Below are 27120 nucleotides of genomic sequence, written 5' to 3'. Positions count from 1 at the left end.
TTAGGAAGTGTTTACGAGGTTTGCGAGTACTATCAACCATAAGAAATTGTTTCCTGTCTTCGTTCAAGACAATCAGTCCTGAAGGCTTTTATTTTTATTTTTATTTGTCTCAAGGGTCAGACAGTTTCATGTCAGCTTATCCAAGCTCTGTCTTTGATTCAGTTTCACCACACTGTTTGATCCCCCTGCGTGTTGGAGCAGAGGATCTCATCTTGGGAGAGTGGGATGGCGACTACTCGGCCCCAAGCTGAGTCTGGCGGTACTTGTGCCAGGCTTTCCTACCCGACCTCCCTTAGTCAACTCTTGTTCTCTTCCGACCAGGACGGTATTAGGTTTGCGGGTCCTAGGCCCTTCGTGATCTTTCCTTTGCCGATACCTTCATTCTTCGAATAGTATGGCCTCTTCAATTTTCCCCTATGATTATTGTTCAGAGAAGATGGTTACTCGGTTGTACTTCCTCTTAAAACAATAATCACATCATCCACTGTTTGAACTAAAAAAAACACACTTTTAGCCCTTCAGTCCCAATGTTGAAATCATCCTAGGGATATGAGCTACGAATTTTAGATGAATAAACTATAATAAACTATGAGGATATATTCTTTATTTATTCCCAAAAATTCCAATCCTTTTCATCATCGTTATCCAGTCGATTCGATTTTCTACCACTACGAAGCGCTAATGTGAGTCAATGCAGAGTTTCACTTAAGCCCTTATATCAACATTCGATGTTGTCATTTGTCAAAAATGACCTGAGTGTATTGAACCAAGGAAAACATTAGAGAAATAATTATGTAAATAAGTTAATTTGGCTAGGATTTGAATAAAAACAAAAAGCGAGTGAAGAAACAAGTGATTTTAGGCTGTTTTTCCGGAACTGCATTTATATCGGAAGTGATTTTCGAATTTATTTCAAGTTTGATAGACCTATCCAAGACTCACAATTCGAAACCTTCCCGAGTTCTTTAGCCGTCCAACTTTCAGCACAATTGAGGAAATTGCTTAATTTTACTTTTTTCGTAGTATGCGGACCCCTGCTTTGCCTGCTAAGAATTAATGTTTTCCACGTTACAACTGTCATGGATCGTAATTTTGCTATTTCTTGCTGGGTGCAGTATATTCTCATCTGTCTCTTGGCACATGCCAGAGCAAAAGGTAGCTTCCACTTAAGTCTGATAAGAGTTAAATGGGAATAATTACCTAGTTGTACTTCCCATAAAACAATTATCACCACTATCGTAATCACTGAAGTCTGCCTTATTTATGGCTGTGACAATATGGAAACTGCTTAGGAATGGGTGAAGCAGAGTAATGACATTCAGAACAGAACTACAGTAGTATGTTTGGATTCTATGACATATATCACTCATAGAGTCAGTATTGTTTCTGGCTAAGTGAGCAAAGGAAAGGCAAACTATCCCCTTCACAATCTTACCTACCAGTAGCAAATACAGTAGAGACAATACGCGACACTCTGCGAGATATCGAGGGACAGCGGTTAGAGCTCTGTCTAGCGGAGTGACTTGGAATTAATGATTCTGTCATAAGCGCACGTGTGTTTGTTTGCGAAGTTTTTGGCGATATTTATGCGTTTGCAATAAGTTGACATAAGTAAATAGTAGCGGGTGTCATTCCTTTATATCTCCTCTCAACATGAGTGGAAAGATATGTGCTGTGTTTGGCTGCAATAACTATGAAGTGCAGAAGGATTCGCGGTCTTTCTTCCGTTTCCCTCGTGACAAGGATGTAAGTAAATATTGTGTTTGCATACATATTATTCAAGTGACACGAGATTTTTATAGTACTTCTTAAACTTCTGACCTGCGCGACCCATATTTTAACTGGCTTCAAAAATAATAAGCTTATTTTCTTGTATAGTGCAGCAGTTAACCTTCAATACCGATGTGTTGCTGTAGGCGCGATCTGTGGGTTTTGGTTTAATTCAGGAAAATGCATGTGCATATGTGTGTGACTGCTTGAGTTCCAAGTTACCCCATTTGGAATGCCGTAATGCGTTGTCAAGCACTGAAGAAAATATGGATGACTTAAGAAATGTACATATTTTGTTGAAACAAAATGATGCAAATTTGCTTTATCCTAATGGAATGGCAAGTATTGCTTACAGGGAAATTTTGAATGTTTCTGAGGCTAAATTTATAGATTTTCTTTCTGTTAGTAGGCTTCATGTTAAGAGGAAAATTGTCCGGCTCTTAAATGTTAATTCATTGAATTATGTGTGTAAGGAATGTGCCGATATTTTTATTGACGAGTGTCTTAATGTGATGATACAATGATTTTTAAATGAGAAAAAAAAGACAAATCTAGCCGTAAAAGTTCAGGCAGGAACGCTAAAGCTAAAAAAAATGTAATGCATAAATGAAAGACCAAGCCCTTTCACAACAGTCCATTTCACACCTTGATCATATGTCTAATTTCAGTCTTTAAATAATAATAACCTGTTATTTCTTCATTCGTTCATCCAGAAATGCCTTACCAAATTTGAAGTTAATGTCTTAATGACTCTTTATAGACGTAATTTATTTATCCATGTTTTTCCACTGATATCTGAATTTAGGACGAATTTCCAGGTCACGCCACTAGGAGCGCAACTTGCGAATTGTCTGCCATTTTAACAAGGCTAAATCCGGAAGTGTCGCGTATTGTATCTACTGTATTTGCTAGTAGTTCGCCTCATTATAACCCTATAGTTGCAAAACCTTCTGTGGTCTTATGTGAGTATCCAACCAGTCTCGGAACTGATAATATAACAGACAAACATATGACAAATAATAATGTTACTAATTTTACATCTCACTAACTACTCTTAAGGTTTTCGGAGACGTAGCGGTGCCAGAATTTTGTCCCACAACTCTGTAATGTGCCAGTAAATCTACCGACACGAGGCTGACTTATCTGAGCACCTCCAAATACCACCGGACTGAGCGACGTCGAACCTACCAAGCTGGTCTCAGCGCTCTACCGTCTGAGCTACTCAGCCCGACACAAACATGTAAAGCTCAGTCGGTTAGGCATGGACTTTTCACTTCTACATCCCGGCTTAATATCTCGGGAACTCAAAGTGAAATTGACCCCCGTGGACGGAAGATCGAATATATCCACGCTACTCCCTGTTTATTGTAAGAGGCGACTAAAGAGAAGAACTCCCAAGGGCTCTCAACTTATCATTTTTAGAAAATTCCGTCAAAACCAACTTTATTATTTTAAAAATTTCTTTAATGATTTCTGTATGTGTCAGTCAGAGAAACCCGCCTACTGCAATTTCTTGGTAACTGCAGCATAGGTTAACGACCATGGGACTCTAGCTGAGTCTAGTGTACTTTCACTAACTTGTGTCGGATTCCTCACATTATATTTCCTATCCGAATTCCCTTGGTCAACTCTTGTTGTCTTACAACTCACACGGTATTAGGTTTGCGAGGCCTATGGAGTTTATCACTACCGCGGCCTCCACGGCCCTCCTCTTCTTTTGCGGAAAATTCATTCTTTGAAGGGTCGGACTTCCACGTTCTCCTCTTCTAATTGGTGTTTAGATGGGATGGTAACCTAACTGTATTTTCCCTTAAAATAATAACCCTATCATTACCAACACCAGATAACATATTTTCAAAGCTACTTTAAAAAATCCGGTAACAAAAGCTCCTTGAAGCAACCTTGAACTTTTTACGTTCATATGCTTACAAGAGGTATTACGTGTGACCATATTTTTGAAAGTATGTGAATGAGGTTTCTACAATCTGGAATTTTACTTGTTCTGTACGTCGTTGAAGGGTCTCGAATACGGAGGTAAAAGTCAGACTCGACTTAGATTCCAGTGTACCTGGTTGAGTTCCCAGGTAAGACAATATTCTGCAGTAGTTCATTTTGAGAGTGGTATGAACAGAGGAACTCAAAACCATCAGGCTGTTGATTTATTGAGCGCGGTCGCGTATTTTCATGCAAAAGGAAGTAGGCTCAATGCAGTGGTAAATTAGATTAAGTTCTGGCGGAAATGTTCATCTACTTCATTAACCTAAATGACTCTTTAATTACGGAATGAAACTAACTCCCCAGATATTATCAAGTGGCACAATGCTCCAATAGCAGTCATTGAAACGGAGTCAGTCGACCACCGACGGGGGGTTGTGTCAAATTGCATAACATTTCTGTAAAATGTTATACAACAGAGAACTCTCCGTATTGTACACTTGACATTCATGACTGCCAACAAACGTGGGGTAAACACACTCCAGCCTGAAACTAATACATAAAAACGATAAAAACGATAAAAATGCTCGTTGTTGTTGTTGTTATCAGATATCGACAAGTCTGAAGCAGCCTTAATGCCAACCTATCGCGTGCTAAACTGTCAGTCTCAAGGAGACTATTGCATCTTACATCTACGTTGAACTTGTTCGCCATAAAAATACGTATTGGCCTACCACTACCATTCTTACATCCTAAACTTCCATCAAGAACCATTTGAACAATTTCTGGGTGTGTGTGAGTGTAAATCTGTGAGGGCAGTGTAATCAAGTATGCGTGGGATATCTTCAAAATGATTATGATCCAGCAAAGTATACCAGAGATGATAATACTACTACTTGAGCCAGGCTCCTCACTTTCATCTATCCTATCTGACCTCCCTTGGTCAACTTTTGTTCTTTACCGACCGCTGCGGTAAAAGAGCATTCGAGCCCTAGGGAGTCTTTCACTTTCACTCCCTTCGTGGCCCTTGTCTTTCTTTGGCCGATACCTTCATTTTTCGAATTGTCAGATCCCTTCCATTTTTTTCTCTCTGATTAGTGTTATATATAGGATGCTTACCTAGTTGTATTTTCTCTTTGAACAATAATCACCACCACCACCATTTTGAGTGACAAGTTGTCAACAACAGAATGTAACTACGTTCCGCTAACCCTGGATGATTGATAAGAGATGCTGCCAGTTCGTGAGAAGAGAGACAGATTATTCTATTTATTTATTTATTTATTTATTTATTATTTTATTTATTTATTGTAAAACATGCTGGTGGGCAGGACGAATAGCAGCGTATCAGTGAAAACACAGAAGAAGAAGGAGGAGAAGCAGAAAAAGATTAAGAAGTCATTTCCCCTTTCAATTTCTAAATCTTTGTAGAGTACACTGCCTGTCTCTAAGTTCCTGGATTTATAACCATTTCATTCATTTCCATGTAATCTTCCGTTCTCGTCTTTTAAGAAGCCGTACATTTTAACTCAACCCAGTTAATTCTTCTTCTTCTCCTATTCCCACACGTTGCTGGGGTCGTGGGTACGAACTGTCAGATATGTGGGAATGGCCTAGTTTTACGGCCGTATGCCCTTCATGGCGCCAACACTATGTGGAGAGATGTATACATTATTGTGTGTTTCTCAGGTAGTTGATAGTGTGATGTGTTGTGTGTGATAAACAGGTGTGTATTAAGACGAACATTCACACCCGTCCCCGAACCAAAGGAAATAACCAGACGTGGCTAAAAATCTCCGACCCAGCCAGGAATCAAACCCTGGACTCTCTGGACTGAAGGCCGCAACACATACAATAGGTCTATTTAACTCCTTAACACACTAAGATGTTCTGTGTTTGGCATAAATAATTACATTTAGATACAACACTGCATCACTAATTCGTCTGGGGGAAAGTCAGGGAAACGGTCTTGACAGAGCAGTAATAAGAGGATTAACATTGATTATAGCTTCTAGCAAATTAGTCTGTTGCAAAGACCGTCACAGAGCAAGGTGAGAGTCATCACAACAGCTTTGGCAAGCATTGCGAGAGTTATCAGTGACGTCATCGCTCAACCAGCTGTAAACCGCTCCCCACATGGTGATAGAGGAGGCCATGGACGGAAGGGATCGTTGCTATGGTAACAATTCCCCCGCGATTATCAGTGACGTAATGCAGTCAAGCACGATGCTTGCGTACACAGGAAGAGGAATTCTCTCTTGAAATACACTTCTCTCACCTGCTCATTTTCTCATACCAAGCGAGTTGACCGAGCGGTTAGGGTCGCGCAGCTGTGAGTTTGCACTCGGGAGATAGTAGGTTCGAATCCCACTGTCGTCAGCCCTGAAGATGGTTTTCCGTGGTTTCCCCGTTTTCAAACCAAGACTGTACCTTAATTAAAACCACGGCCACTAGCTTTCCCATCCTAGCCCTTACCAGCCATTTCCCCTCCCTCTTTCGCCGAAAACATTCGATGTGTTAAACAAGTAGCACTTTCTGTTAATGACCCGATGGAGAATTGATTTTTCCGATGACATGGCTAATATAATAATTTCGTGTGGCTATTTCTAGCCGAGTGCAGCCCTTGTAAGGCAGACCCTCCGATGAGGGTGGGCGGCATCTGCCATTTGTAGGTAACTGCGTGTTATTGTGGTGGAGGATAGTGTTATGTGTGGTGTGTGAGTTGCAGGGATGTTGGGGACAGCACGAACACCCAGCCCCCGGGCCAATGGAATTAACCAATTAAGGTTAAAATCCCCGACCCGGCCGGGAATCGAACCCGGGACCCTCTGAACCGAAGGCCAGTACGCTGACCATTCAGCCAACGAGTCGGACATGGCTAATGAAACTAGGTAAGCACATCGTGAATAGTGAACGTCGATAATGGTTTTCTACCATGACATGCAGTGCCCACAGGAAAACAATGTAAGAAGGAAACGGAAGTCCATTAATCTGCATATTCTTTTTCTATCCGCCATCAACAACTGAGAATTTCACTAAAGGATGCGACAAAGAAACGGACCGTAATTGCATAAGCAGCATAAGATCATATGATGTCTACATATAATTTAAATGAAACTGAGGTCAGTGTCATAGTGAAATTCGTAGTATTTAATATACTATGCCATTCTAAACAATCATTCTATGAAATTAATATATCACCGGGCGAGTTGGCCATGCGGTTAGGGGCGCGCGGCTGTGAGCTTGCATCTGGGAGATAGTGGGTTTGAATCCCACTGTCGGCAGCTCTGAAGATGGTTTTCACTGATTTCCCATTTTCACACCAAGCAAATGCTGGGGCTGTGCCTTAATTAAGGCCACAGTCGCTTCCTTCCAACTCCTAGGCCTTTCCTATCCCACCGTCGCCATAAGACCTATCTGTGTCGGTGCTACGTAAAGCCACTAGCAAAAATTAATATATCGGAAAACTAAGGCTAAAATATCAACCGAAAATAACGCACATTTCAAAATACCTAACTGGAAAACAAACATCTGGACTGACGCAGTACAAATAACACGTCCGTTATGAAATAACAGCAGAAGATTAAAACAACTGCGATGAATATCGGATAATTAAGTGATAAAAATTATTTCAATATTTGAATTAATAGGCTGAATTTCATGTTTAGTAACTAAATAAATACTTCAATATCTTGTAAGCTAAATAAAATTGTTTTTAATTTGACATGGTTATTAATAAAATAGCAAATATACATTTTAAACAATTTCAGTATTGTATAAATCATATAAAATAGTCTTGTTTAGAAATAGGTTAAAGCCGCTATGTCACAGAGGTAGCCTAAATGTACTGAAAAAATATCGGATGAGTTTTTAGTGACAAAGGACTGGTCGTTAAACTCAAGGGAATAGCATACGAAACAGTTGTTAGGTCTGCAGTGCTATACAAGGCAGACGTGGGTAAGTAGAAAATCTGATGAGAAGAAACTTAAAGTGGCAGAGGTTAAGATGCCAAGATATATGTGGGAATATGAGGATGGACCGGCTAAGGAAGGAAGTAATCAGAGGATCTTAAAAGTTGATAGAAATATCAACAGAAGTGCAGGAAAGACATTTGCAGTGGTATGGCAACGTTTCGAGACGGGATCAAAGTTATGTTGGGAGGAGAGTATTTGACATGAATGTGGATTGGGGGCGGGGGATGAGAGGAAGAAGAAAGAGACGGGGGGCAGATTATTTGAGAAAGGAGATGTGACGAAGGCGATCGACTGAAGGTGCCATTTCGGATCGAGGAAGGTAGAAGAGGCTTGCCGGAACAGACACACTGACCGTTTCTGGACGGGACAAGGCGGAGAAGTAAGAGAAGAACTTGTCATAATTTAAACAACGTTCCAAATTAAAGAATGAACGAAAGTATGACGCACGAAAGTAAAATTGACAGCAGACTTATTGCGCAGGTAATCTCCAGAACAGACTGTTCCCTTAATTTCGCCCATACTTCTGTTCCCGTGTGTCACAACTGTCGTCTGCCTAATCCTGTTGAAAGGTGCTGTGGATGTTATCTGCTAATAGCTAGGTACTGTATGTGCGAGGTATGTACACCCACCGTATTAGCTGGTAAAATCACAGTCCAAAGTAGTTCAAAATCAACATGTAGGCCGACGAGGGGAGTACCGCATTATAAATGGTTCAGAGGGCAAGTTGTCTTAAAGTGGTAGTATGGCGCAATGATGTACGGGGGCGCTAAATAATCACGATCAGTTCTTTAAGACTGTAAGTTTGCTATATATCTAACTTTTAAGTAATAACTGATTTATTAAGAATTGGTATAATGATCTAGAGCATCAACAGCTCTAACCCAATCGATTGATACATTCTTATTCTGAGTGGACGCAAATTTTCAATTCCTTCGCCCTAATTTTATGAACATTGACAATACAATCTGCTCTACAAATCTGTCTCCCCTTTTGTAAGCTGCACAGGCGTCGATCAATACTACGTTTAGCTGTTTGAAACTGAGAAGCTCAGACGGTAGAGCTAAGCTCAGTCCAGGGGTACTTGAAGGTACAAAAACACATCAGCCTTCTGACGTAAAATAACTCCTACGAGACAGTATACCGACACCTCCTCCGAGCACATAGGACATTATTATTATTATTATTATTATTATTATTATTATTATTATTATTATTATTATTAATAATATTATTATTATTAAGAGATGATTGGAGAGTACAGAGGGTAGTCTAATATTCAGTCACAATGCAATCTGCTTCACGTTCTCGTATCACTGTTTACATAATTCACAGGTGTCTCTCAGCGGAACATTATTTCATTTCAGAGATTGAAATGGTCATGGAATCTGTGTAGACAGCTAGCGTTGTGTTTGAATCCAGGAATTAGTTCTTCCTGGAGAAGGAAGAGAGCAGCATTTCCAAATTTCCATTAAATCCGTATCTGTGTACAGTGAAATTTTATTACGAAAAGGGTTTTTATTTTTGTTCGTACCATCTCCGACAAGTTTTTCGGCAAGGAAAGTGACCATGGCCTTAATTAAGGTACATCCTCTGCATTTGTCTGATGTGAAAATTGGAAACCACGCAGAGTCATATTCAGAACTGCCGATAGTGGCGTTCGAACTCACCACCCTCCGAATGCAAGCTAACGGCTACGCGGCCCGAACGGCGCAGCCATATATCTGAGTAAAAGAGTTTTGAAAACGGATGTAAAAGATGACCCCAGCGGAGTTGTATGGAACACCGTTGATCCGTAAGGCATTTTGGGTTGGTTTCTCTACCTAATATAGTAAATGAAATGGCGTAGGCTATGGCTTTTAGTGCCGGGAGGTGTCCGAGGACTTCGGCTCGCCAGGTGTAGATCTTTTCATTGACTACCGTAGGCAACCTGCGCGTCGTGATGAGGAAGAAATGATGATGAAGACGACACATACACCCAGTCCCCGTGCCAGGGGAGTTAACCATTAATGGTTAAAATTCCCAACCCTACCAGGAATCGAACCCAGGACCTCTGTGACCAAAGGCCAGCACGCTACCCGTTTAACCATGGAGCCGGACACCTAACATGGTAATATTTCACAAACGCACGTCTAAATATTCTCAGATTCATCGTAATTATATAGAATTAATAATAATAATAATAATAGAAGAAGAAGAAAAGTCTTCAGCTTCAGAACTGAGAAAACACAGGCAGATGAATTCAATATTTTTTCAAGAAATTAAAAAAATTAAAGACGCAATTTATGGAAGGCAATCTGCAGGCTCGACTAGTACTCATAGAGTTAAACAATCCTAGAACGAGATAAAGTGGCATGCCTTATTATTACTAAGAAACAATGTTAGGTTTTGGCCCACCCAATCAACACACGTCACTTTTCAAGTGAACTATTTAATTAAAAAACATATTAAAACATTACGGACATGTTTCGTCTCTATTTGAGACCTCATCAGCCATAAAATCACGCGGTAGATTACAAAACTCAAATCAGAAACTGTCAACTCCCCAGTCGACACACTGAAACTACCAGATTCTAACAATGCTTGCAACGTTTTTCAAGTAAGATCGTTCATATTTAACTTGGCTGAATGATTGTTTGCAAGAAGTTTTAAGCTACCTCTTTCATATATGTAATTTGTTCTCCTCATCGCCGTCTTGAGACAGCGGTGGTTCTGCTATGTTTTCTCAATAGTTTAAAAATGGAACTTCCGTTTCAAATACGGACAGCAATAATGGACATTGATTCCGTACGAGACGTTATGGCTGGCTTGTCATTTTCACATTTATTTCATTTTTAACATTGAAGACAAAAGTTTTTGCAAGTAGTGAGGTCAATTTGTGTAAATAATGTATATATATTTTGCATTTCCCAAATAGTCTTTAAAAGACTTTGAGTTCTTCCATATTTACATTTTTTTCAGCTTCTGATTTGAGTTTTGTAATCTACCACGTGATTTTATGGCTGATGAAGTCTCAAATCGAGACGAAACATGTCCCTAATGTTTTAATATGTTTTAATTAAATAGTTCACTTGTAAAGTGACGTGACCGAGCTCGATGGCTGCAGTCGCTTAAGTGCGGCCAGTATCCAGTATTCGGGAGATAGTAGGTTCGAACCCCACTGTCGGCAGCCCTGAAGATGGTTTTCCGTGGTTTACCATTTTCACACCAGGCAAATGCTGGGGCTGTACCTTAATTAAGGCCACGGCCGCTTCCTTCCCACTCCTAGCCCTTCCCTGTCCCATCGTCGCCATAAGACCTATCTGTGTCGGTGCGACGTAAAACAAATAGCAAAAAAAATAATAAATAAAAAATCAAGTGACGTGTATTAATTGGGTGGACCAAAACCTAACAATGTTTCTTAGTTTTAACTGTATCAATACGGATCTATACGATGAAGTTCGTAAATCGTACTATGTTCTATTATGTAAACATACAGTAGTAGAAGAGGTTGAGAGAATTCTCTTCTGAAAGGAAATTCGAAAGAGAAACGAGCCAGGTAGGGTGATAAGACGCAACATCTTCGGCGAGGTACTTCGTACAATGTGTCAGCTCTCTTTACAGGACGCTTCTTCTTTTTTACTAGTAGCTGAGATAACGCGCCTGAAGGAAGAACCGTGCGATCGCACCATCCGGACCTTTCCCAGCGTCTCCTGAAGGGATGCGGTCGCTGACATTGACCCAATGCTTGTCATCGGAAAACGAGACCATCGGTTACGCTGAGATACGTAACCAACTTAGCAGCAGCAGCAGCAGCAGCAGTAGTAGTAGCAGTAGTAGTAGTAGTAGTAGTTCCTGAAGGGATGCAGTCGCTGACATTGACCCAATGCTTGTCATCGGAAAACGAGACCATCGGTTACTCTGAGCCCTAGTAGTAGTAGTAGTAGTAGTAGTAGTAGTAGTCCGGTTACGCTGAGATACGTAACCAAGTTAGTAGTAGTAGTAGTAGTATCATCGGAAAACGAGACCATCGGTTACGCTGAGTAGTAGTAGTAGTAGTAGTAGTAGTAGTAGTGACCTAATACTTGCCATCGGAAAACGAGACCATCGGTTACGCTGAGATACAATACGTAACCAAGTTATTTGTGGGAGTGACCGCAGAGCTGATAACGACACCAAACAGCATTGCGCTATGTGGCCTTGGAAAAGAAAATATGTTATCATCTGCTCTCGACATTAACGAAACATCCTATATTGTGCTTTTCTTATTTCTTAGCTTTATTTGTCGAAGTCATGTCTAGCCTGTTCTACAGTTGCTACACCGAACATTTCCGTCCAAAAACACAGTCATTAGCTTCTTTCTCTGAACTGTTTTTCTCACGTCAAAATTGTTTCGACATTTCTTCATGTTATGTCCTTAATTTTGCAACCAATATTAATACAATAACTCGTTTGAGAATCTGATATTCTGCGCATCACCTACTACATTCAACAACATATTCATTTTCATCTTGTAGTTTTTCTTTCGCGAGCCCCGTGGTGTAAGCCTTTCAAGGTTTTTGATCCTGGAGCGAAGGATAGAACGGGGTTTACTCATCCTCATGTGAATTGCTTTAACCCCCTTTTAGCCCATTGCACTTAACCATTTATGCGTTTGTCTGCTGGACCAACGCAATTTAGCTTTTATATTTAAGTGAAAAGGAATTATGATTGAAAACAATAGAATTTCATCGAGTTGTAGTATCTCTGAAGGTACTCAGTGAGCACATATCGTACGCAAACAACTGTCGCTCGTTATTTTTTGCCTTGATAGATTTTATTTAAATATAGGCCTACACAGTATTCCTTACTTTCAAATTCTTCTTTTCTTACCAAGACTACGGGCTTCTTCTTCTTCTTCAGTCTTAATCCACATGTATCAATGTCGTAAATTTCCTGTCGGATGTTGAATTTCTCATTGAAATTGAAGAAATTCCTAGACTTCTTTTTCGAATTCCCTTAAAAAGATGACAGAACAGATGATGTAAGCGTCATACATGGAAAGACGGCAAATAGTTTGAAGAAAACCGGGTGTGCAGGACGATTCAAGAAACAACATGGAGTTGTTAAATCCCTCTGATCTCAGTCGGGATTGAATCCACACTCTCAGAAAAAGAAGTACGACTAACTGACTATGTCAAGGCGGTTGGTAGAATAGTACAGTTTGGAATTTCTCCGTAGATGTTAATGACATTTCATGGGTATTAAAACAAATTATAATATATCAGTATATCTATGGTCAGCCTTTGCTGGCGAGACCTAGTGTTTACAGTGCACTACATCTTCTGGTGCGCGCTAGAATAAATGTGTTACTCTAATTGGCCTATTTCTGTCTCATCCTTGACTTTGACAATATGGAAGTGACTGAGGTATGAGCGATGTTAGTAACACCATTCCTTATGCAGCCAGTCCCTGCTATGAATGTCCTGAAAATGTCACTCACAAGGTCGATTGGTGCGTGCATCTCAGTGCACTTGGCAGACTGATACGTAATACCAAACTTCTCTATGAGGAAAGCAACGGGAAACTACTTCACACATAATTCCCCTTGTAAGCCTCTTCACCGTCGCCTAAGCTATCTATGGCAGCTGTTGGCAGAGCTGTAGAGGATCTAACCAGTCTTCGGACTGTTTGTACATTTTCAATCATTTATAATTTTATTTAATAATTTTATTTAACGCGCACAATGTGCAAAGAATTACTATATAAATCATTAGTCTTCGTTGCAAAATTTCACCAGTGATTCTGATCGCTGTTTACAATGTAAAACATGGTACCTAGTACAGTGTGCACCACATCTTAACCATACACAGTTCAAACCTGGTTCAATCATTTGCCACCCACGAATCTTAAATTTCTGGCAGTACTGGGAATCGAACCCGACACTCCAAGGACGGCACATAATAAACAGTGTGCTGTGTCCGGTTTAAAAACAATGAATCGTGACTGAGCGCTGTGTTTAAGCTACACTGGACATGGTCGTTACTCTGGTGGGTGATCACATAGTGTTAGCTGGCAGATGAGAGGTAAATAATTGACCATTCTTTCTCAAGTAAACTCCAGTTCGAGATTAAGTGATCATTTGGCTTATTGCATAGGTATCCTTTGAAATGAGTAGTCACGAATTTTTATTAATAATTATTTTTATCATTGTTTTACATTTTTCGTAGTTTCATTTGCAAGTATTGGGAACTACATATTTTCCCTGAAGGATGGGAGAGTGAATGAGAGATGCCTGCCTTGAGTTTGGAGTACTTCCCTCCTCAGATCGGAAAGATACTGGCGCGTGAAAAAGACGGTGTAGAAATCTCTAGAAGAGAACACGACGTGAGCCAACGACCTTCGCTTCCGCAATGTGTTGCGTATTTTTAGCTACGCGCTTCAGATGTGTGATCATGGCATCGTCCATCACTGGCGCACCCACAGCATCCGTTACGGGCATGCCATGAACCATGACTTTCCATCCGCTCTCAGGAGCTTGTGAGACGGTCACGGGGTCCCAAATGGGTCCGATTTTACTTCACTTATTGTTCTAGACCCCCTTTCACTTTCTTTAGCCGTTATCCATAATCTTCAAGCAATGTGATACAATTTCTCTTGTGATTTACGTTTCAGAGGCTGCCTAACCGAAGCTATAAAGGGGTGCTCAGTTCGCCCAGAAGGACGCGGATTCGACGACATTTTTACGCACTTCTCGAGAAGCACACAGCCCTGAAGTTCACTCAGCCTACACCAGAAAGAGTACCAGGCCATTACGAAGAGCAAAGGCGGTCGGGTCGAGCACAGAGCTAACTACTCTATCCCACTTGCGGATAGTGTAAGCCTTTACCTTTCAATCCTCTGGGGACTTTCTATGCCTGCACGGAGATAATTTTGCTTATGCTTTTTTGCTTAATGGTTAAGAGACTGATAATCTTGTTATTTTTCTTGAAAACTACAATCACTCTCCACACACTTAAAAATAAATCAGAGGTTACCTTGTCATTCTCATCTTAAATATAGCGTTATACCTCAGAAGATCAAGTCTGTGGAATTTATCATGAATTTAGAAATATGTAGAAACATCAATTTGATGTATGAATAGACGATATGGTATCTTGGATGTACTAGTTTAAATATCATGGGAGAAGGAAGTGACTGAATCATCGATGTAGAAAAAGTTGGCAAGGTCTGACTTCATCCAATGATAACCTTTTGCTACATGCCAAGTTGGGATATTTCACAACAGTACAAGTATCTCACAGCTGCTATTCATGAGCATCCACATCCTACACAAGACTACTTCGTTTTCTAAAATCCACTTTTATTTTCTCGACTCAATTATTTATCATAGAGGCCTACATTATAAATGATGATGTAAATTCGTGTCCTCGTCCCGAAGTGACGCAGCTCTTTTCAGGTACACCCCCAATGGAGGTGAGCTGTGTATGTCTTTTTCTAACCACTTAATAGGCCTTTAGTCCGAAAGGCCCTGGGTTCGATTCTCGGCCGGGTCGGGGATTTTAACGTCGTCTGGTTAATTTCTCCGGCTCGGGGGCTGGGTTCTTATGTTCGTCTTAAATGTATAAGTTCAGGGGTTAGGACTGGGAAGGAAGCGACATTGGCTTTAATGTGGTGTGGTGTGAAAATGGGAAAGCACAGAAAACTATTTTCATGGCTGCTGACGTTGGGGTTCGAACCTGTTATCTCCCGAATGCAAGTTGACAGCCTTTTTTCTTTCTTTCTTTCTTTCTTTCTTCTTTCTTTCTTTCTTTCTTTCTTTCTTTCTTAATCTTTTTACCGTCCAGGGTTGGCATTTCCTTCGGACTCAGCGAGGGATCCCACCTCTACCGCCTCAAGGCCAGTGTCCTGGAGCGTGAGACTTTGTGTCGGGGATACAACTGGGGTGAAGGGCTACCTCGCCCAGGCGGCCTCACCTGTCATGCTGAACAGTGGGCTTCATTAAGCTAAGTACTAGATATCAAGTTCCTGAGTATTTAAACAGAAATATATAAAGTTTACAAATTGCTTCACGTCGCACCGACACAGGTAGGTCTTATGGCGACGATGGGACAGGAAAGGGCTAGGAGTGGAAAGGAAGTGGCCGTGGCCTTAATTAAGGTACAGCCCCAGCATTAGCCTGGTGTGAAAATGGGAATCCACAGAAAAACATCTTCAGGGCTGCCGACAGTGGGGTTCGAACCTACTATCTCCCGAATACTGGATACTGGCCGCACTTAAGCGACTGCAGCTATCGTGCTCGGTCTCTCTCGGATGCAAGATCACAGCTGCGCGTCCTAACCGCACGGCCAACTCGCCCAGTAAAAGAAGATTGATAGAATACATCTTGAAACACCTAGGAAGGACTTGTTCAGTTGGTTTTTAAGGGAAATATGGATTGTTGAGGCCAAGAGATGAGTAGTCTATGACAGAGGAAGAATGGAATAGTTTACGTATAGATGAAAAGTTGGTTCAGACTGAGGTAGCATCGAGAGCAGAATCAAAGCAGCTTATGGATTGATGAGTCGAATTTCGAGAATATGATCACTTTAAGTCAGTTTTAGCCAACTACCGAGCTCGACAGCTGCAGTCGCTTAAGTGCGGCCAGTATCCAGTGATCGGGAGATAGTGGGTTCGAGCCCCGCTGTCGGCAGCCCTAAGATGGTTTTCCGTGGTTTCCCATTTTCACACCAGGCAAATGCCGGGGCTGTATCTTAATTAAGGCCACGGCCGATTCCTTCCAATTCCTAGGGCTTTCCTCTCCCGTCGTCGCCAAAAGACCTATCTGTGTCGGTGCGACGTAAAGCAAAGAGCAAGAAAAAGTTTAAGCCAACTGGCGGCGCGCGAAGTGACATATTACAGCCCCGGGAAGTCTAAGGTTTACTTTTTATGTCATAAGTTAATCACTGTATCGACATAGTATTTAGTTTGTACTAGAACGCTTCACAAGTGTATAGAGTTTTGCACTAGAGTGTATACACTATGATTGCGTTGTCTATTTTGCAAGTGCCTACTCATGGGAAGAAGTGTATTCTCCACTGAAACAAGTAAATATAAGAACAGCAACAGACTTTCAGATTCCATGTAATCACGTGTTATTCGAATGACAACCTCCTAATTAGAAGTAATTTTAAATCGTTGGTATACAGTATTCAGAAACCACAATATTCTCACTGTGTGGAAGGATGACAGTAACGATTTAACGACCATAAAACTATGTTTCACAAGATTTTCACGCTCATTATTTGTGCAGAAACATAATTTATCCTAGGGCTATTCCGCGGTGACTAATGGAAAATGTCCCGTCAACCGACCTTTGTTTATTAAATTATATCTTCCAACTTGCATTTTTCCTTCCACATTGATAAAACATGCCTTTGCTGGCGAGATGTAGTGTTTACAGTGCGCTATGTCTCCTGGTATGGGCTATATCAAATTTGTTACTTTCATTGACCTGTCTCAGTCGCGTCCTTTGCTTTCACAATATGAAAGTGACTGAGGTATGAGTGATGCTAGTAATACCATTTCTTATGCAGCCAGTCCCTGTTATGAATGGTGTGAAAATATCGCTCATAGGGTCGGTTGGTGCATGCATTTCAGTGGGCTTGGCAGACTGATATGTAATAGCAACGGCTGGCTCGGTGAGCAAAGCAAGGGGAAACTACCTCACTCCTCATTTCCCTAGTACGCCTCTTCAGTGACGCCTACGTTATTTATGACAGCTGTTGGCGGAGCTGCAGAGGATCAAACCAGCCTTCGGGCTGAATACCCAACATTGATAAAACAAAACTTAATGCATGATGTGGCCCCTGATGGATTTCTTAAATTTTGCCCTCGATAGGTATTAAGTTGGCCTTGACTTAAGTTATCGGAACAGTGAAAAATTACGTACCGTAATAATAATAATAATAATAATAATAATAATAATAATAATAATAATAATAATAATAATAATCTTAAGGCCTCCCCCATCAAGTGCAAGTATGATTTGACGTCATTTACGAGATATGAGTATCAATTTCGACGTTTCGGTTTACTCTACCAAATGACAGAGAAACTTGCTTTGCCTATTGTTAAGTTTAATCAATGTTGTCGGATAGGCCTAAACACCAAAGGTGACATCAGATCTTTTATACAGCACAGAATAGCTTAAAATGTAGAGCGCTGGCTTTCAGAACTATAGTAGGCGGTTTCAACGCCCGCTCAGTTCGGCGGTAATGAAAGTTTTAAAATTTGCCAGCTTCGTGCCACTCCTGAGTTAACACTTCTGCGGCGCAAAATTCAGACACCTCGGCGTATCCGACATCCGTAATGGTGAAGAGGGACGTTATTACTTTACATGTTTTGCAACAGAGCGTGTTGGTCGCGCGGCTTGGGCGCGTTGATGTGAACTTGCCTTCGGGAGTTTGTGGGTTTGAATCCCACCGTCGATAGCCCTGAAGATGGTTTTCCATGGTTTTACAATTTCATACCAGACAAATGCTGGGCCTTCACCTTCCCATTCCAAGCCCTTTTACATGCTCAAGGCGCAGGAAACTTTCGATGTATTAGTGCGAGGTTAAACCACCAGCGATAAAAGACGATATTTTGCAAGCCAACATCGTATGTGATAGTATCGAATGGTATAGGTATTCTCCACCTTTCATAACTCCGACTACTTCAACTACTGGGTTTGAGACCCGGAAACGGACACTCTCAGAACTATGCGTGATTTTTTAAGCATATTAAATACAGTAGAAGAATACACGTCCGCCTCTGTGGTGTATTGGTTAGTGTGATTAGCTGCCACCCCCGGAGGCCCGGGTTCGATTCCCGGCTCTGCCACAAAATTTGAAAAGTGGTACGAGGGGTGGAACGGGGTCCACTCAGCCTCGGGAGGTCAACTGAGTAGAAGTGAGTTCGATTCCTAACTCAGCCATCCTGGAAGTGGTTTTCCGTGGTTTCCCACTTCTCCTCCAGGCAAATGCCGGGATGGTACCTAACTTAAGGCCACGGCCGCTTCCTTCCCTCTTCCTTGTCTATCCCTTCCAATCTTCCCATCCCTACTAAGGCCCCTGTTCAGTACAGCAGGTGAGGCAGCCTGGGCGAGGTACTGGTCATTCTCCCCAGTTGTATCCCCGGACCCGATGTCTAAAGCTCCAGGACACTGCCCTTGAGGCGGTAGAGGTGGGATCCCTCGCTCAGCCCGAGGGAAAAAGCCAACCCTGGACGATACACAGATTAAGAAAGAAAGAAAGAAAGAAAGAAAGAAAGAAAGAAAGAAAGAAAGAAAGAGAAGAATACACACCTCCTCTGTTTCTTTCCTTGAATAAAATTAATTGTAGAACCTATTATTGAGGAACCTGACCTGGGCTAAAGCCATAAAAATACTGCCTCGCCATCGCAAACACTGCAATCTTGTTCTAAAAGGAGAATGATGGTATGCTGTTGTCGTGTATCACTTGGAATAGTTCCACCTGTTCAGAGAACTTTCGAGTTGGCTACTCCTAAGCCCACCGTTTTCGAAACAGGAATGCTTGGTAGTGGGCAGGTTTTCTTCAGCAATGTCAGCTTTGCATTATCCAGAGAATTCAACGACTTAAATCAGGTATGGTCTAAAACTTTCTAGTGTTAACTGGACTATCTCACAACACATTGATTTCTGAGCACAGAACTTTGAAAAGGAAGATTTCTGACTTTCAAGATCCTTCTTTTAGCTAATACCCTTGTTCTTCCTTGTCGAATTCAGCGTCACAAAGGGCTGATATCTACTGTAGCCTATAACCATTCTCACTGAATACCTCCATATGAAGCGTTACTAAAATAGAGGGGAAGGGGGAACAAGCGGAAGGCTTGTCCATTCTCCGCGTTGTTATACATATGATAAGAGGAAATTTACCTTTCAAACTGCCAGCTTCCAAGTACTTTTCCGGCCTGGTAACCTTGAAAACAAAGCATGAATCGCAGTTTACTATCTACACGCTTATAATTACACTTCCCAACCGTAATTATCTACGGGAATAATGATGCGCTCCAGGAAACTAGGGGAACGGTGCCTCCTCAAGCCGTGAAACACCGCAAGGAATGCAAATTAAGACAGAACTTGACTTCAACGCTCCTTTCAGTATTTAAGCAGAGTTTGTATAAACAACGACGAAATAAGAGCTCGCATAAAGAAAAAACATATTACCGGAGAAATTAATACCGTTCACCGTCATCTGTTGGGTACCGCCACGAAGTATAGCAAACAAAATCTGATTAGAAATTCCTTCATTATGCAAATTATAAGACAATATGATGTACTTAAAATGCCAAGGTACACTAGAACATCCAGATGTCCGGATATCTTCCGAGCACTCACTTTTCTCGATTACTCCAGCGGACAATGTATTCATAAATATGTTACCTACAGTCTGTGCTAATTAATATCATTGTCCATCTACAGTATATCTTCACAATCTGTGAACTTTGTAATAATGAGAAATGCTAAGACGCACATCCTATGAAAGGCTGACACACATAATGTAAGATTAACAGGTCATTAGGACTCCATTCTGTAAATTACTACATTTTTATTTGGATTTCCTTAAACGTTCATTTTTTTTTTCGACCAGAGATATCAACTTTAATACCTTTCTTTAACTACTTAAGTCACAGACTAAATTTGTAGAACTATTCTTGTGAGCAAATAACTGATAGTATTTTGATATGCTATCTCGCCCGTGTATTGGTGTGTGCGTTGTGTACATAAGAACAGCAAGCCTGCACCTGATAAGAAGTCTAAAACATGAGATAAATTTCCTGTTTGGGAACGTCAGCAAGTGAGATTTAGTGGTACTTCCATATGACATTATGAATGATCTCAGCTTAAATTTAAATACGAGTGGACATGAATGAGAGAATTCTTATCAGCTGAGGCATTTTAAAATAATATTATTGACAAATAAAATATGGTTATTTTGCTAAGTTAAATAATGTAAAGCAATGCATTTCTAATGGTAAGCTACTGTTGGTAGTATATTATAAAAAGTCAATTAAACAATAACAAAATCAAGAAAAAAGTTATTACACTTCAACTAAAAACCATGCAAAAATAACTCACTTGATAAAAAAATCATAGTCGGTTTAAAGGTTAAAACACGCTGATACAACATTTAGGCAAATGCTTAGATGTAAAAATGTTAATTAGAAAACTATACATCACACAGGCACGTATCAGTTAGCATGAAAACACACAAATCTTCCTACATCATCTGTCGTCATTAGGATTCGGTTGTTCTTGATCTAAAAATATTGGAAATTGTAATCAAGAATATTGGTCTCTTACATCTGAGCAACATTAGAGTTTCAAAACACAAGGCTTAACCGAAAATTACAAGCTTATTTTAGCGTCTCAAGACGCCATAGGCGATTAATTAAACTTATTGAAGTGACTGCTATTTAGCTGTGAGACGTCTTAATTCAAGACAGTTTCACTACCGTGCAAAATGTCACAATTTTGTACATTAATCACATCCACTTAGCACCTTCACTTCGTTTTTATAAGACCTACTACACTGTCCTCATTTCAGTGGACAAGTACATTTGAATGGCATGATATTGTTCCCATTATATAGATCAAAATATGACCAAAAGAAAGAAAATGATGAAAAATATCCAACTCATATGCTGTATAAAATCTAAATATGATTAGAAACGTTCAAGTTACGCTTATTTTAAATTTATGGCCTGAATAAAAGTCAGAAAAAGAGTATAACATTTTATTAGCAAACTTATTAAAAAGCATCTGTAGATATTGTTTGCATATGAACGTGCTATGCAATATACTAATGTACCAATGTTACATTATTCCACTTCTAACGAAACCAAACCCCATGGCACTACAGCCCTTGAAGGGCCTTGGCCTACCAAGCGACCACTGCTCAGCCTGAAGGCCTGCAGATTGTGAGGTGTCATGTGGTCAGCACGACGAATCCTCTTGGCCGTTCTTCTTGGCTTCCGAGACCGGGGCCGCTATCTCACCGGCAGATAGCTCCTCAATTCTAATAACGTAGGCTAAGTGAACCTCGAACCAACCCTCAGGTCCAGGTAAAATTATCTGACCTGGCCGAGAATCGAACCCGGGGCCTCCAGGTTTATTCCACTTCTACCTTACGTGAAACACTAATAAAAAGGTAAGAAGGAAAAAAATATATGGAATTAATGTTTTTGAGTTAGTGTGTTTTAAACGTCAAACCAACAATAATTAACATCACATTTGTGTAGAGGGGAAGAGAAATTATTCTTACATGTTCTAACTTTGATTTTTAAACAGGTTTTTCAATATAAATCTCTCATAAACGTAGTGAAGAAAATATCCATGCATTCCTTATAATGCACTTCGTTTTCGATACTTAAAATTTCACATAACCCTCTCCCGCCGAAACTATACAGACAGCCCGGCTACAGGTATGACCTTTGACCTAGATATGGGAAACTCAGTATTTTGGTGTTTCTCTTCCCCTCCTTCAAGTCACACGAATACTACAACACTTTGTAAGTCTCCTATCTGTGGCTGCGCTTACCTGGTGGTGCTTTTGAAGAAATTCGATTCACGATTCATGAGCTCGGAGCGAAAGCGTGCCATCTCATCCTCCATCTTCCTCATCTCGGCATCGAAGCGCTCCCGGATGTTGCTGAATTCTGAGTCAATAACGCTGAAGTCGCCCAACTTGATGGGGATGTTACGCTTCACTCCACTTTCTGCCATTTCGATTTAAATAATATTTCTTACACACTTCACGAAAAAAACTTAAATTATAAGGCAAATCACCTTATTAATCACAGAATATGGATTGTGTGACAAATAGTTCACCACGTGCGCACTTGAATAATTCCTGAATGGGCAAGTGTCGCTTGTAGGTTACGTACAGGTCTTCTCTGCTCGCTTGTCTTCTCCGCTCTAGCGCTCGCCGACGCTGGCATGTGTATTTAAAGCAAGCTAGTCGGGCTGCCAGCCGAGCACGGCCCGTGCGCGCGAACAATCCGCCCTCGGCATGGCCTGCTACATCAACAGTGACGCGGCATTCGTACACACACGCTATTGTAAAATCGGCAATCCTGCACAATCCTTCAAATGGTAAGAAAAAACTTTGAAAACAAGACACAAACCTTAGGAAACATTTCTATTAATTACCTGTTTAGTGAAACTCCCACAGACCGGACAGGAATAGTCGTATTATTCACACCATTCTTCTGAGAATTCTGATGGTACAAATGGAGGGGCTGTGACGAATTTTCGCGTAAATTCGACGTCAGATGCCTACGACACGACAGACGTTAAGAGATCCTTTCACAGCTCATCGACGGAGAAGGATCTTGGCTCCAGAATCCGTCTGGCACTAACGCTGCAACGAAAGTTTAATAACCCATTAGAATGTTTTGTTTGAAAACTTTCGAAGTTCATTGAATATCTTCAGACCTGCACCAGCATGCAAGTTTTTATTATTTTTTATTATTACAATTCGTTTTACGTCACACCGACACAGATGGGTCTTATGGCGACGATGGGATAGGAAAGGCCTGTGAGTTCGGAAGGAAGCGGCCGTGGCCTTAATTATGATACAGCTCCAGCATTTGCCTGGTGTGAAAATGAGAAACCACGGTACACCATTTTCAGGGATGCCGACAGTAGGGTTCGAACCCACTATCTCCCAAATGCAAACTCACAGCTGCGCGGCCTTAACCGCATGGCCAACTCTCCCGGTGCATGCATGTTTCGCCCCTGATTTTCTGATATCACACTTGCTCTAATCAAGCTGCGTAGGTTTGATAATTCCTAACCGAATTCTATTCTTTGACGAAAAGACCAACACGCAGATATATAATCGACCCGACTGTCAGATGCGACACAATCAGAAAACGTCGACAAAGAGGAAAAGGATAGATATAAACTGTGTATTAAGTTACTACTATTGCTTTTTTCCTAGCGAACGTCGCCCTAACACATCAAAGGTTTTCGGCGACGAAAGGATGGGAAAGAGCTAGGATTTGGAAGGTAGTGGTCGTGACCTTAATTACGGTAGAGTTGCCTAGTATGAAGATGGGAAACTACGGAAAACCATCTTCAGGAATGCCGATAGTGGGAACCTACTGTCTTACTCTGACTCGGAAACTGGGTGTTTTGTGTTCTTAATACACTTCTTTTGATCTAAATACAACATACTACACTATTAACTACCGCAGAAACATGCAAAATACATTCTTTCACACTGCTTTTACGTCAGGAAGGGCATCTGGCCATAAAACTTGTCCACGTCTACATCAAGTGCCAACTTTCCTGAGGAAAAAACACGAAAAATAATATCTCCTAGAATCATAAAAGTATGTATCTATACGCTTGACCATAACGGCCACCAATGGTCCGTATTGACTTAAATTACTGTTATTAATTATTTAATGCTAATACATAAATATATTAAATTTTGAATTGTATTGATAAGGCGGGTCTTTAAATAATTAATAACAGTCATAAAAATATCTCAAGAGCCTAGAAATTGCTGGACTGACGGTCGGACCATGCGGCACCATTACGTCTTTCTTTATGGACTTCAGCAACAGAATCAGAACCAGCAAATATGTTACCAACACCGTTGCACTCACAGCATAGAAGGGATGAGTCAGGATATTGAGATATAGTTTACATTCATGCGCCGCATATCGCAAATACAGTATATATTTTTTCATTCCTTTTGTTCATAACTGATGTAGGCTAATCTATATATATAAAATAAGAGTTTTGTTTGTACATTGCTCAGAATTTGAAAATAATGGTATTTCTGTATCGATCATGTCCACAGTAACAAGGAAATGCACTTTTTACTTTTCCGAAATTTCTGTCTGTCTGTCTGTCTGTCTGCATGTATGTAGGCCTACACGCATCACTAGAAAACGGCTAAAGATAACTTAATGAAAATCGGTATGCAAAGTCGGGGAATAAGTCTCTACAATCTAGGCTATAAATAATTTTATTCATGCTGAATAAAATGGTAGTTTACGCGAAGGCCTAAAACTTAATTTTCAAATATTTATGTTATTAATGGTCCTATCTTAATAAAAAAAATGGTATACGAAGTCGGGGAACAAGACGTTACAATCTAAGCTATAAATAATTTTATTCACGCTGAGTAAAATGGTAGTTTAGGGGAAGGCCTAAAAATTAATTCTTAAATACATTATTAGTGGTCCTATCTCATTGAAAATTGGTATGCAAAGTCGGAGAATTTTTTTTTTGCTAGGGGCTTTACGTCGCACCGACACAGATAGGTCTTGTGGCGACGATGGGATAGGAAAGGCCTAGGAGTTGGAAGGAAGCGGACGTGGCCTTATTTAAGGTACAGCCCCAGCATTTGCTTGGTGTGAAAATGGAAACCACGGAAAACCATCTTCAGGGCTGCCGATAGTGGGATTCGAACCTACTATCTCCCGGATACAAGCTCACAGCCGCGCGCCTCTTCGCGTACGGCCAACTCGCCCGGTAAGTCGGAGAATAAGCCACTACAATTCATGCTATACATAATTTAATTGGCGCTGAATAAAATGGTAGTTTAGTGGAAGGCATACAATTTAATTCTCGAATGTTTATATTATTAGTGGTCGTATTGATAAACACTACATAACCAAAGTTATAAAGAAATTAAATTTCCGACCATTTATATCATAGATTTTTACCGTACCGGCTATGATAACACAGATATTCATGAATTTGTATTTTTGTTGCCAAGTCCATATCAACGCCGAGCCAGGAGAAAATGGGTTAACAGAATTTAATGAAAATCGGTATATAGAGTCGGGGAAAAAGAAGCTACAGTCTAAGCTATAAACAACTTTATTCATCCTGGATGAAATTGTAGTTTAGGGGAAGGTACCTAAAATGTAATTTTTAAATACCAATGTTATTGGTCCTATCGAAAAGTACTAGGCCTATATAAAAAAGTTATAGAGCATACAATTTCCGATCATTTATCTCTTATTCAGTTTTACCGTACCGACTATGATAAGAGTGGTATTTCAGAGTCGGAAGAAAACCAAATGGGAAGGCCTATAATATCGAACAATGACATTACATTGACCATTGTTTATTGTGATGTTCTTTGTCTCTTATGCTGCCTCTCAACCCCGATGGATGGGATTACTGCTGCGTACCGATTATAACAGCCTGACTGAATATTGGCGGGAAATAGCCGGGGAGTTAGAAAACTTTCTTCTTTAGCATGCCATTCCTCTGGTTCATAGATTTTCTTATACAGTTGGTACGTAACAAGCTGGTTCATCATAGTATTTCAGCTATTCGATCCCTACTCTGACGCGCTGTTTTGAATAAGCAGTGTGCATACTTAAGGCAGAGCCTCACTTAGTAGTAGTAGTAGTATGGCCTGGTCTAGAAGAACAATTTAGGCCTTTTTCCAAATTATAGCACCACAATATTAACTAAATAACTCAAAATTCAACTCTGAAAAGAACCGTTTCTTAAGAAAAGCCTCTTTCTCTTCACTTTTGAAGAGGGGGTTTCTCTTCTGGCTTGGAGAAAAAATTTGCCTTCAAATCAGATAGATTTTTCCGCCGCCAGTGTAGTGAATTGATATTTTCCGACTCATCGGGTACTCCTAGGAAACAGACTAGTAATTGGGCATAGTTTTTGCCCTGGGAGCCTCCACTATTCGACCCTCTCCCCGCCGAAGAGTGTTCACGTATCACGGCTGTCTGCGGTTAGGACATTCTAGGTCTGGAACTTTGGACTGTTAGATAAGTAGTGTAGTCCTGTTCGTTAAAAGTGAGAGAATGTGTGGTGTTTCATTTGAACGGGTATTTCGTAATATGAAAGCATTGCTTTTAATCGCGTCATTCCTATTGACATCATTGTATGTTCATTTCAGTTGAGAAAAATAAAAAAAGGCATTATAATGAAAACAGCCCAGATTGTGACTGATGGTATGAAATTGGGTCTACCATTACAGTGAAAATTCTGTCAGTCTTCATACTGTATGAGAAAAGATGTTTGGTGACCTCCTGTTGCATTTCTAGGGTAACGTTAAGAGCTATACAATTTAAGACAATCTTGCTCACAACGTGTACACTACCTAACCTAGAATTCTGCATACAGTGTAGAATTCCGTAGCGAAGCACGGGTACATCAGCTAGTTATTTATAAATTTCTTGTAGTATTCTGGATCCGACAGTGGGGTTCGAACCTACTATCTCCCGAATACTGGATACTGGCCGCACTTAAGCGACTGCAATAACAAAGATCCGCAATATATTTCATGTGATCATAAAATATATTGCGGACCTTTGTTATGTACAATAGTTGATATTCTAAAATGACCGAGCAAGTGGTTGCACGGTTTGAATCACGTAACTGTAAGCTTGCATTCAGAAGATAGTGGGTTCGACCCCAACTGTCGACAGCCCTGAAGATGGTTTTCCGTGG

General features: G+C 40.6%; 1 protein-coding gene across 3 annotated transcripts in view; it reads right to left on the bottom strand.

Annotated features, from left to right (window-relative positions):
- Positions 1-22692, bottom strand: part of LOC136866048 (protein lethal(2)essential for life) — a 132319-nt gene extending 109627 nt beyond the window's left edge. The window contains exon 1 of one of the 3 annotated variants that reach the window (XM_067142680.2): positions 22217-22692. In XM_067142680.2, the coding sequence (XP_066998781.1) occupies positions 22217-22401 (185 nt within the window). In that variant the 5' untranslated portion in view covers positions 22402-22692. The remainder of the gene's footprint in view (positions 1-22216) is intronic. The other 2 variants (XM_067142682.2, XM_067142683.2) reach the window with 2 other exon arrangements.
- Positions 22693-27120: the final 4428 nt, after the last annotated feature.

The sequence above is a fragment of the Anabrus simplex genome, chromosome 3 (genome assembly GCF_040414725.1).
Source record: "Anabrus simplex isolate iqAnaSimp1 chromosome 3, ASM4041472v1, whole genome shotgun sequence".
Taxonomy (NCBI): Eukaryota; Metazoa; Arthropoda; class Insecta; order Orthoptera; family Tettigoniidae; genus Anabrus; species Anabrus simplex.
Note: the sequence above shows the minus strand (reverse complement) of the source record. Positions and strands in the feature narration are given on the sequence as shown.